General features: G+C 47.6%; 1 protein-coding gene across 1 annotated transcript; it reads right to left on the bottom strand.

Moving 5' to 3' along the window:
- Positions 1-908: 908 nt before the first annotated feature.
- On the bottom strand, positions 909-10,982 carry rnls (renalase, FAD-dependent amine oxidase). The gene is made up of 7 exons (XM_075458383.1): positions 10,738-10,982; positions 7,054-7,159; positions 6,812-6,954; positions 4,379-4,537; positions 2,104-2,277; positions 1,855-2,030; positions 909-1,209 (listed from the first exon to the last, which is right to left on the bottom strand). Exons 1-7 carry the CDS (start codon positions 10,949-10,951, stop codon positions 1,039-1,041), a joined length of 1,143 nt encoding a protein of 380 aa, XP_075314498.1. The 5' UTR covers positions 10,952-10,982; the 3' UTR covers positions 909-1,038.
- Positions 10,983-12,014: the final 1,032 nt, after the last annotated feature.

Raw genomic sequence — 12,014 nt, 5'->3', positions numbered from 1 at the left:
ACCATACAATTGGTGCTTTTGTTTTGAAAACAGGAAGTGAACCTACCCTCGTTGTAGCTAGCTTGAAACTGCCGTTTTGACAGGAAATGACGATCGGCGACGTCACGTTACGTTGCATCTTGGGTAGTTTGAGTATGAGTAGTAACCTCATGATGCATACCCAACATTTAGAATCTAGTATGCATCCGGGAACTTCTGCTTACTCAAACTCGCATACTAACTCAGAAATTTAGTAGGAGTAGTAGAAGTATGCGGTTTCGAACACAGCCGTTGATTCGCTGATCACAGCCCGCCTTTATCTCTTGATTGACAGCTCTCTGAGCCAATGAGAGCTTTGTTTCCTCACAGGCGACAGGAACCATCACGAGTTTCTGAGGCGCTTTAATCTGGTCAGTTTGAGCTTTTACCTGTTACACCGTCAGCAGGTTCCTGATCAGACCGTCGGGCTGCTGTGATTAAAGGATCGAACGACTGGAGAACGGCGAGCAGAAATGGGGTCACACGTTTGAAGAGCCTCACAGGCAGCGGAGCAGAAATAATTCTTATCAGCTGCTATAAAAAGATCAAAGGAGGCGGCAGCTCTGCAGCTGCACGCCGTCCGCCAGCGGCGCCCAGCAGGCGGGTTCTACCAGATGTGACCGACCGTCATGTTGGCTGAACTATCGTCCTCACTGGTCACATCAGGTGAACCCGGTTAGTTAAACCTCGGGTAAACCCGGTTAGTTAAACCTCGGATAAACCAGGTTTGGGTAAACCAGGTTAGTTAAATGTCAGGTAAACCCGGTTAGTTAAACCTCGGGTAAACCAGGTTAGCTAAACCAGGTTTGGGTAAACCAGGTTAGTTAAACCTCGGATAAACCAGGCTCACCGGTTGAAGGTGCGTCTTCAGGCAGGAACGCAGATCAACATTTTCATCCACAAATTTTGTTTATTCAAAACAAGAAAACAGGAATCAAACATTTAATCTGATCAATAAATCTCTTTACAATAACTGTTAGCTTCACTTATTGATTAACTATGGACAGGTGTGGGCGTGGCTCAGGTGCTTTGCTGGCCGCTCAGCGATGTCTTCATCACGCCGAACACGCTCAGCGCCGACTCTACGCAGCCATCAAAGTTGGAGTGGCTGAAAGCGTCGCCGCCGCAGAGGAGTGGCGGCTGGTGGAGGATGGTCATGTGACCCGGGCAGTCGGGCACAGAGGTCATCACCTGGAGGAGGGAGGGGAGCAAAAACATACTTAGAGAACAGGAAGTACTTTGTGTCAACAGGTAACTTTACATCTGAGCAGACAGGAGTCACATGTGGAGTTCCCCAAGGTTCCATCCTGGGACCTCTTCTGTTTAACATCTACATGCTCCCACTGGCACAGATTATAAAAAAACAACAGAATAAACTACCATAGCTATGCAGATGACACGCAGATATATATTACAATGTCACCAGGAGACCGAGGCCCTGTACAGGCTCTTGGTAAATGCATTGAGGAGATTAATGACTGGACGTGCCACAACTTTCTCCAACTAAACAAAAACAAAACTGAGGTAATTGTGTTTGGAGCCAAAGAGAAACGATTACAGGTCACCACAGAACTTCAATCTATACACCTAGAAACTACCAACCAAAAGGATAGGTCAAGACACACACCTATTTTCAGCTGCATCTGAATAAAGCTCCAAATCTGCTGGAGTTTCAAAACTTAATCACATTTTAACTCCTGATTTTATCTATTGTTCTTATCTCTTTCTTTTTTGTTTAAAATTTCAATCATGTTTTTTATTTCTACTGTTTTAATGTATCTGTAAAGAATCACCTCGTCACAGATAAACCGGCCTCGTCCCAAACCGCTGACTCACCTGTGAATACCTCCACTTCTGACACTTGATGCTCATTGGCTGAGGCAGGTCGGGCAGCAGGCCGTACAGCTCCTGCAAGATGATTGGCTGGATGTCCTCCTTCTCCCGCTCCAGGTGCTCCAAGCCGAACGGGACGCTGGTGTGGACCACCAGGGCCGGACCCCGACCCGGGGCGTCTGCGTGGAGAGGGCAATCAGTCAAAGGTGGACGGGGGAGGGGCCGGGTGAACAGACAGGTGAGCGGACCCACCTGCGCTGCGCTTCCTGTTGTCCACGGCGATGTAGCGGATGCAGCGGTTGTTGGGGACGTATTGGGCCCCCCAGGTGAAGCTGAGGACCACGTCTGGAGAGAAGAAGAGTCCCAGAGCGAAGCGAGACGAATACCGGACGCCGTCCAACTGCTGCTTCTGCTGGACGGAGAGCACTGAGAGACGGGGAGACAGCTGCATCATGGGAAACGTAGTGTTTCACAGTGTCACATCTGGCTCCACTGTTTGACTGCGAGGTGACAACAGGAAGGGCTGATCCAGATGTTGCTATGGTTACTGAGCAGCTGCCTGATTTCAAATTGGATCAAATGAGAACATGGGATTGGATCTGGTTGTGGTTCTGGTTGTGGTTGTGGATCTGATTGTGGTTGTGGATCTGATTGTGGTTGTGGTTCTGGTTGTGGTTGTGGATCTGATTGAGGTTGTGGATCTGATTGTGGTTGTGGATCCGATTGTGGTTCTGGTTGTGGTTGTGGATCTGATTGAGGTTGTGGTTCTGGTTGTGGTTGTGGATCTGATTGTGGTTGTGGATCTGATTGTGGATCTGATTGAGGTTGTGGTTCTGGTTGTGGTTGTGGATCTGATTGTGGTTCTGGTGGTGGTTGTGGTTCTGATTGAGGTTGTGGATCTGATTGTGGTTGTGGTTCTGGTTGTGGTTGTGGATCTGATTGTGGTTGTGGATCCGATTGTGGTTCTGGTTGTGGTTGTGGATCTGATTGAGGTTGTGGTTCTGGTTGTGGTTGTAGATCTGATTGTGGTTGTGGTTCTGGTTGTGGTTGTGGATCTGATTGTGGTTATGGTTGTGGTTCTGGTTGTGGTTGTAGATCTGATTGTGGTTGTGGTTGTGGATCTGGTTGTGGTTGTGGATCTGATTGTAGTTGTGGATCTGATTGTGGTTGTGGATCTGATTGTGGTTGTGGATCCGATTGTGGTTGTGGATCTGATTGTGGTTCTGGTTGTGGTTGTGGATCTGATTGAGGTTGTGGTTCTGGTTGTGGATCTGATTGAGGTTGTGGTTCTGGTTGTAGATCTGATTGTGGTTGTGGTTGTGGATCTGGTTGTGGTTGTGGATCTGATTGTGGTTGTGGATCCGATTGTGGTTGTGGATCCGATTGTGGTTCTGGTTGTGGTTGTGGATCTGATTGAGGTTGTGGTTCTGGTTGTGGATCTGATTGAGGTTGTGGTTCTGGTTGTAGATCTGATTGTGGTTGTGGTTGTGGATCTGGTTGTGGTTGTGGATCTGATTGTGGTTGTGGATCCGATTGTGGTTGTGGATCCGATTGTGGTTCTGGTTGTGGTTGTGGATCTGATTGAGGTTGTGGTTCTGGTTGTGGATCTGATTGAGGTTGTGGTTCTGGTTGTGGTTGTGGATCTGATTGTGGTTGTGGTTCTGGTTCTGGTTGTGGATCTGGTTGTGGTTGTGGATCTGATTGTGGTTGTGGTTCTGGTTGTGGATCTGATTGTGGTTGTGGATCTGATTGTGGTTGTGGTTCTGGTTGTGGATCTGTTTGGGGTTCTGGTTCTGGTTGTGGTTGTGGATCTGATTGTGGTTGTGGTTGTGGATCTGATTGTGGTTGTGGTTGTGGATCTGATTGTGGTTGTGGTTGTGGATCTGGTTGGGGTTTTGGTTGTGGTTCTGGTTCTGCCCTCAGCATCACTCTGAAAGACGTTTTCATGACTCAAACTGCAGCTTCAGAGCATCTAATAATAACTGAGCCACAGGAAATGGGCGCTGTCCCCACACAGCCAATCAGAGGAGCCGAAAGTGACATCATCATCGAGAGGAGACACACATGCGTGGAGCTGCTGTCGTCTGCAGCCTGACGCACGCGCGCACACACACACACACACACACACACACACACACACACACACACACACACACACACACACACACACACACACACACACACACACACTTTTAAGAACAAGATGCCAGCCAATCGGAGCCCAGGAAAGTGACATAATGTGTGTATGTGTGTGTGTGTGTGTGTGTGTGTGTGTGTGTGTGTGTGTGCGTGTGTGTGTGTGTGCGTGTGCGTCAGAACAAAAATGACCACCTTTGATATAAATGAGTGTCTGTGTGTTTGAATCTGCTGCCCCCCTGTGGTGGGACCTGGTTACTGCAGAGCTGAGTTATGATCCTCAGAGCTGAAGAAGCTCTAGAAGAAGTCCAGCTGACCTTCAGCTCTGAGGTCATCACATGACCCCGGGTTAAAGATGTTCTGGTTCTGGTTCTGTGTGCGAATGTCTCACAGTTTCCCACGTCTCCCTGCAGCTGCAGGATCTGCGGCACCGGCATCGTCAGGACGACGGCGTCGAACGTCTCGCTGCCCCCCGCCTTCTTCTCCACCTCCCATGATGCACCGCGGCGGTACAGAGCGGTCACATGATGTTCCAGGAACAAATCAGCTCCTGCCACACAGATGAAGACTGTTAAACACCCACAGGCCCGTTCGGGTCAGAACCGGTCCGACACAGATTGATTACCTGACTCGGACAGGAAGTGTTTACCTGACTAAGACAGGAAGTGTTTACCTGACTCGGACATGTGTGTTTACCTGACTAAGACAGGAAGTGTTTACCTGACTCGGACAGGAAGTGTTTACCTGACTCGGACAGGAAGTGTTTACCTGACTCAGACAGGTGTGTTTACCTGACTCGGACAGGAAGTGTTTACCTGACTAAGACAGGAAGTGTTTACCTGACTTGGACAGGAAGTGTTTACCTGACTAAGACAGGAAGTGTTTACCTGACTCGGACAGGAAGTGTTTACCTGACTCGGACAGGTGTGTTTACCTGACTCGGACAGGAAGTGTTTACCTGACTAAGACAGGAAGTGTTTACCTGACTCGGACAGGAAGTGTTTACCTGACTCGGACAGGAAGTGTTTACCTGACTAAGACAGGAAGTGTTTACCTGACTCGGACAGGAAGTGTTTACCTGACTCGGACAGGAAGTGTTTACCTGACTAAGACAGGAAGTGTTTACCTGACTAAGACAGGAAGTGTTTACCTGACTTGGACAGGTGTGTTTACCTGACTCGGACAGGAAGTGTTTACCTGACTAAGACAGGAAGTGTTTACCTGACTAAGACAGGAAGTGTTTACCTGACTCGGACAGGAAGTGTTTACCTGACTAAGACAGGAAGTGTTTACCTGACTCGGACAGGAAGTGTTTACCTGACTCGGACAGGAAGTGTTTACCTGACTAAGACAGGAAGTGTTTACCTGACTAAGACAGGAAGTGTTTACCTGACTCGGACAGGAAGTGTTTACCTGACTCGGACAGGAAGTGTTTACCTGACTCAGACAGGTGTGTTTACCTGACTCGGACAGGAAGTGTTTACCTGACTAAGACAGGAAGTGTTTACCTGACTTGGACAGGAAGTGTTTACCTGACTAAGACAGGAAGTGTTTACCTGACTAAGACAGGAAGTGTTTACCTGACTCGGACAGGAAGTGTTTACCTGACTCGGACAGGTGTGTTTACCTGACTCGGACAGGAAGTGTTTACCTGACTAAGACAGGAAGTGTTTACCTGACTCGGACAGGAAGTGTTTACCTGACTAAGACAGGAAGTGTTTACCTGACTCGGACAGGAAGTGTTTACCTGACTAAGACAGGAAGTGTTTACCTGACTTGGACAGGTGTGTTTACCTGACTCGGACAGGAAGTGTTTACCTGACTAAGACAGGAAGTGTTTACCTGACTAAGACAGGAAGTGTTTACCTGACTCGGACAGGAAGTGTTTACCTGACTAAGACAGGAAGTGTTTACCTGACTAAGACAGGAAGTGTTTACCTGACTCGGACAGGAAGTGTTTACCTGACTCGGACAGGAAGTGTTTACCTGACTAAGACAGGAAGTGTTTACCTGACTAAGACAGGAAGTGTTTACCTGACTAAGACAGGAAGTGTTTACCTGACTAAGACAGGAAGTGTTTACCTGACTCGGACAGGAAGTGTTTACCTGACTAAGACAGGAAGTGTTTACCTGACTCGGACAGGAAGTGTTTACCTGACTCGGACAGGAAGTGTTTACCTGACTCGGACAGGAAGTGTTTACCTGACTAAGACAGGAAGTGTTTACCTGACTAAGACAGGAAGTGTTTACCTGACTAAGACAGGAAGTGTTTACCTGACTCGGACAGGAAGTGTTTACCTGACTCGGACAGGAAGTGTTTACCTGACTAAGACAGGAAGTGTTTACCTGACTAAGACAGGAAGTGTTTACCTGACTCGGACAGGTGTGTTTACCTGACTCGGACAGGAAGTGTTTACCTGACTAAGACAGGAAGTGTTTACCTGACTCGGACAGGAAGTGTTTACCTGACTAAGACAGGAAGTGTTTACCTGACTCGGACAGGAAGTGTTTACCTGACTAAGACAGGAAGTGTTTACCTGACTAAGACAGGAAGTGTTTACCTGACTCGGACAGGAAGTGTTTACCTGACTAAGACAGGAAGTGTTTACCTGACTAAGACAGGAAGTGTTTACCTGACTCGGACAGGAAGTGTTTACCTGACTCGGACAGGAAGTGTTTACCTGACTAAGACAGGAAGTGTTTACCTGACTCGGACAGGAAGTGTTTACCTGACTAAGACAGGAAGTGTTTACCTGACTAAGACAGGAAGTGTTTACCTGACTCGGACAGGAAGTGTTTACCTGACTCGGACAGGTGTGTTTACCTGACTCGGACAGGAAGTGTTTGACCAAACTGCCCATGCCCAGCGGCGCCACGTAGTCCTTACTGCCCTCCTTCTGCTTCAGGCCTTGGATCGGGCAGTCCAGCGGCTGCAGGATGCCCGCAGACAGCAGCTCTGTGTAGAAGCTGAACACACTCAGGGTGAGACCTCGCCATCACACACAGCGAGCTGGGAAAAGCAGGTGGGACGTACCTGTGGTGGGAGGCACCTGTGGTGGGACGTACCTGTGGTGGGCCTGAAAGTAGGCCGGTGTGGCCGTGACGTACTGAGCTCCCAGATCAGCTGAGTGAGAGGAGCAGTCAGGAGGACGACTGGTGGACATCCTGCCGCCTGAAACACACCAGAGTCCATGAGAAAAAGCTCAGATTTAAGGATAAGGGTTCCAGAACAGCTACAACAGGTCTGTTACACCAACGGGTCTGTAACTCCAACGGGTCTGTTACACCAACAGGTCTGTAACTCCAACAGGTCTGTTACACCAACGGGTCTGTTACACCAACGGGTCTGTAACCCCAACAGGTCTGTTACACCAACGGGTCTGTAACTCCAACGGGTCTGTTACACCATCAGGTCTGTAACTCCAACAGGTCTGTTACTCCAACGGGTCTGTTACACCAACAGGTCTGTTACACCATCAGGTCTGTTACACCATCGGGTCTGTTACTCCATCGGGTCTGTTACACCAACGGGTCTGTTACTCCAACGGGTCTGTTACACCAACGGGTCTGTTACTCCAACGGGTCTGTTACACCATCGGGTCTGTTACACCAACGGGTCTGTTACACCAACGGGTCTGTTACACCAACAGGTCTGTTACTCCATCGGGTCTGTTACACCAACAGGTCTGTTACACCATCAGGTCTGTTACACCAACAGGTCTGTTACACCAACAGGTCTGTTACACCATCGGGTCTGTTACACCAACGGGTCTGTTACACCAACGGGTCTGTTACACCAACGGGTCTGTAACTCCAACGGGTCTGTTACACCAACAGGTCTGTAACTCCAACGGGTCTGTTACACCATCAGGTCTGTTACACCAACAGGTCTGTTACACCAACGGGTCTTTAACTCCAACGGGTCTGTTACACCAACGGGTCTGTTACACCATCGGGTCTGTTACACCATCGGGTCTGTTACACCAACGGGTCTGTTACACCATCGGGTCTGTTACACCAACGGGTCTGTTACACCAACGGGTCTGTTACTCCAACGGGTCTGTTACACCAACGGGTCTGTTACACCAACAGGTCTGTAACTCCAACGGGTCTGTTACACCAACAGGTCTGTTACTCCATCGGGTCTGTTACACCAACAGGTCTGTTACACCATCAGGTCTGTTACACCAACAGGTCTGTAACTCCAACGGGTCTGTTACACCATCAGGTCTGTTACACCAACAGGTCTGTTACACCAACGGGTCTTTAACTCCAACGGGTCTGTTACACCATCGGGTCTGTTACACCAACAGGTCTGTTACACCAACAGGTCTGTAACTCCAACGGGTCTGTTACACCAACAGGTATGTTACACCATCAGGTCTGTTACACCATCGGGTCTGTTACACCAACAGGTCTGTTACACCAACGGGTCTGTTACACCAACGGGTCTGTTACACCAACAGGTCTGTAACTCCAACGGGTCTGTTACACCAACGGGTCTGTAACTCCAACAGGACTGTTACACCATCGGGTCTGTAACTCCAACGGGTCTGTTACACCAACGGGTCTGTTACACCATCGGGTCTGTTACTCCAACGGGTCTGTTACTCCATCGGGTCTGTTACTCCAACGGGTCTGTTACACCAACGGGTCTGTTACTCCAACGGGTCTGTTACTCCATCGGGTCTGTTACTCCAACGGGTCTGTTACACCAACGGGTCTGTTACTCCAACGGGTCTGTTACTCCAACGGGTCTGTTACACCAACGGGTCTGTTACACCATCGGGTCTGTTACTCCAACGGGTCTGTTACACCAACGGGTCTGTTACACCAACAGGTCTGTTACACCATCAGGTCTGTTACACCAACAGGTCTGTAACTCCAACGGGTCTGTTACACCATCAGGTCTGTTACACCAACAGGTCTGTTACACCAACGGGTCTTTAACTCCAACGGGTCTGTTACACCAACGGGTCTGTTACACCAACGGGTCTGTTACACCATCGGGTCTGTTACACCAACGGGTCTGTTACACCATCGGGTCTGTTACACCAACGGGTCTGTTACACCAACAGGTCTGTTACACCAACGGGTCTGTTACTCCAACGGGTCTGTTACACCAACAGGTCTGTAACTCCAACGGGTCTGTTACACCAACAGGTCTGTTACTCCAACGGGTCTGTTACACCAACAGGTCTGTTACTCCATCGGGTCTGTTACACCATCAGGTCTGTTACACCAACAGGTCTGTAACTCCAACGGGTCTGTTACACCATCAGGTCTGTTACACCAACAGGTCTGTTACACCAACGGGTCTGTTACACCAACGGGTCTGTTACACCAACGGGTCTTTAACTCCAACGGGTCTGTTACACCATCGGGTCTGTTACACCAACAGGTCTGTTACACCAACAGGTCTGTAACTCCAACGGGTCTGTTACACCAACAGGTATGTTACACCATCAGGTCTGTTACACCATCGGGTCTGTTACACCAACAGGTCTGTTACACCAACAGGTCTGTTACACCAACGGGTCTGTTACACCAACAGGTCTGTAACTCCAACGGGTCTGTTACACCAACGGGTCTGTTACACCAACAGGTCTGTAACTCCAACGGGTCTGTTACACCAACAGGTCTGTTACACCAACGGGTCTGTTACACCAACGGGTCTGTTACACCAACAGGTCTGTTACACCATCGGGTCTGTTACACCAACGGGTCTGTTACACCAACAGGTCTGTTACACCAACGGGTCTGTTACACCATCGGGTCTGTTACTCCAACAGGTCTGTTACACCATCGGGTCTGTTACACCAACAGGTCTGTTACACCAACAGGTCTGTTACACCAACAGGTCTGTTACACCATCGGGTCTGTTACACCAACAGGTCTGTTACACCAACAGGTCTGTTACACCATCGGGTCTGTTACACCAACAGGTCTGTTACACCAACAGGTCTGTTACACCATCGGGTCTGTTACTCCATCAGGTCTGTTACACCAACGGGTCTGTTACACCATCGGGTCTGTTACACCAACAGGTCTGTTACTCCATCGGGTCTGTTACACCATCGGGTCTGTTACTCCATCGGGTCTGTTACACCAACGGGTCTGTTACACCAACAGGTCTGTTACACCAACAGGTCTGTTACTCCATCGGGTCTGTTACACCAACGGGTCTGTTACACCATCGGGTCTGTTACACCATCAGGTCTGTTACACCAACAGGTGATTTAACCACTAACAGCTTTAGACCCCCACTCCTGATGGAGCTGCTGGTCCGGCTGCTTTATTAATCAGCTGAACAGTTTTGCACATGCATTCAGGAGGATATAAATGTGAAAGTTTGACTCTTATTTGAAGGTCAGAGTTCATCTGTGGGAACATCTCTCTGTGACCTCTACAGCAGAAAACTGTGACACTCATTCCATTTGGTTTGAACACATTTGTCACGTTGGTGTAACAGTTTGTTGACGTTGAACGTGTCTGATGACGCGTTCCGCCGTCTTCACCGTGTGAGCCTGACGACTTGAAACTTTCTCAGTTTAAGTCTTGGTTTTCTGTTTCGCCTCTCTCTGCCGCAGAGATTCCAGAAAGCCTGGAATTCTCAAGCCGAATTTAAGAGGAAAGTCTTCTGAATGAAAACGTACCAGAGTTATTGTTCTGCAGCGAGATTCGGTTCGGCTGTGGAGTCGGCAGCGTTAAATGACCAGATTTCTGAATGAGGCTCTGCCCGTGACTCACCTGCTCCCCTGGCTTTGTCCCACACAACAATCTGGACTTTGTTCTGCATCTCTCTCCTCAGCAGGCACGCGCAGAGGCTGCCCGTCAGGCCCGCGCCCACTATCAGCACGCGGGACATCTTCAGAACCGAACCGGGTCTCGGTGGTCCCGGTCCGGTGTGGGGTTCGGGTCCAGAGAGACAGGAGTCCGACACTGAAGCCGCGTTACAAAACATGGGAATACCGATGGACACCCAAAAACTATCCAAGAGTTCAACACAACCAAAAACTATCCAAGAGTTCAACACAACCGGAAACACTTCACAGTAAGAGCTACCTGTTGGCTTTTCTTTCTTTCTTTTTTTTTTAATACAACTTTATTTAGCTTTACAAGATACAAAACCAGTGCAAAAACATGACAAGTATCATTAATAATAAATGAAGAACAAATAAGCACACCAAAATAAATACATACGTAGTTTAAATAATAAATGAAGAGAATAGAATAGAATAGAAAAATACTTTATTTATCCCCCAATGGGGGAAATTCGAATTCGTCAAGTAGCTCAACATTTTTTAAAAATATTTACAATGATTGTATTAACAACAATAATAATGCTACTACTAACTAAATAATAATAAATGACAAAATAAACAAATAAATAAAAATCAATCAATCAATTTGATAGAGAGAAAGAGAGAGAGAGAGAGAGAGAGAGAGAGAGAGAGAGAGAGAGAGAATATACCAGGGGACATGAACAGTGAGGATTACACTAAGTTAAAGATTTCAAAGTGGGAGACTAGATTTATAGGTTTGATAGCTTTCTTGTTATTAGAGGAGGAAATTGATTTGAAATACATCTGGAGTTCTATCATGAAAGCACAAAAATTGGGTTTCACTTTGGCAAATTTACATTTGTGGATGTAATACTTAGCAAGAATTAAAATGAGATTAACTAAAAAATATTATTTTTCAGTGGGAGCATCATCACTCTTTATAAAACCAAAAATTACATTTTTGCAGAAGGAGCTTAAAATCACAGCATAAATTATCTAAAATAAATCTACAAATATCTTGCCACAGCTTTACGGGTATATTCACATTTCCAAAACAGATGAATAATGGTCTCAGTATGAGTGTCACAAAATGCACACTTCAGATCAAGATCAACAAAATTGAATTTGATAAAGAATGATTTAACCGGGTAACATCTATGAATAATTTTGAGTAACACTTCTTTAACCTTATTAAGCACAAAGAAGAGGAAGAGACCAAACTTTATCCCAGCAGAAATCATT

This window comes from Odontesthes bonariensis, chromosome 23 (assembly GCF_027942865.1).
Source record: "Odontesthes bonariensis isolate fOdoBon6 chromosome 23, fOdoBon6.hap1, whole genome shotgun sequence".
Classification (NCBI taxonomy): Eukaryota; Metazoa; Chordata; class Actinopteri; order Atheriniformes; family Atherinopsidae; genus Odontesthes; species Odontesthes bonariensis.
This window is presented reverse-complemented; position numbering and strand designations above follow the sequence as displayed.

Bases quoted from the DNA above. Each gene is read 5' to 3' on its own strand.
- rnls (XM_075458383.1), bottom strand. From the start codon at position 10,951: ATGTTTTGTAACGCGGCTTCAGTGTCGGACTCCTGTCTCTCTGGACCC. The intron at 2,278-4,378 runs GTGAGACATTCG...CCCGTCTCTCAG, and splicing joins GCAGGGAGACGTGGGAAACT to TGCTCTCCGTCCAGCAGAAG. The intron at 1,210-1,854 runs GTGAGTCAGCGG...TCCCTCCTCCAG, and splicing joins AGAAGTGGAGGTATTCACAG to GTGATGACCTCTGTGCCCGA.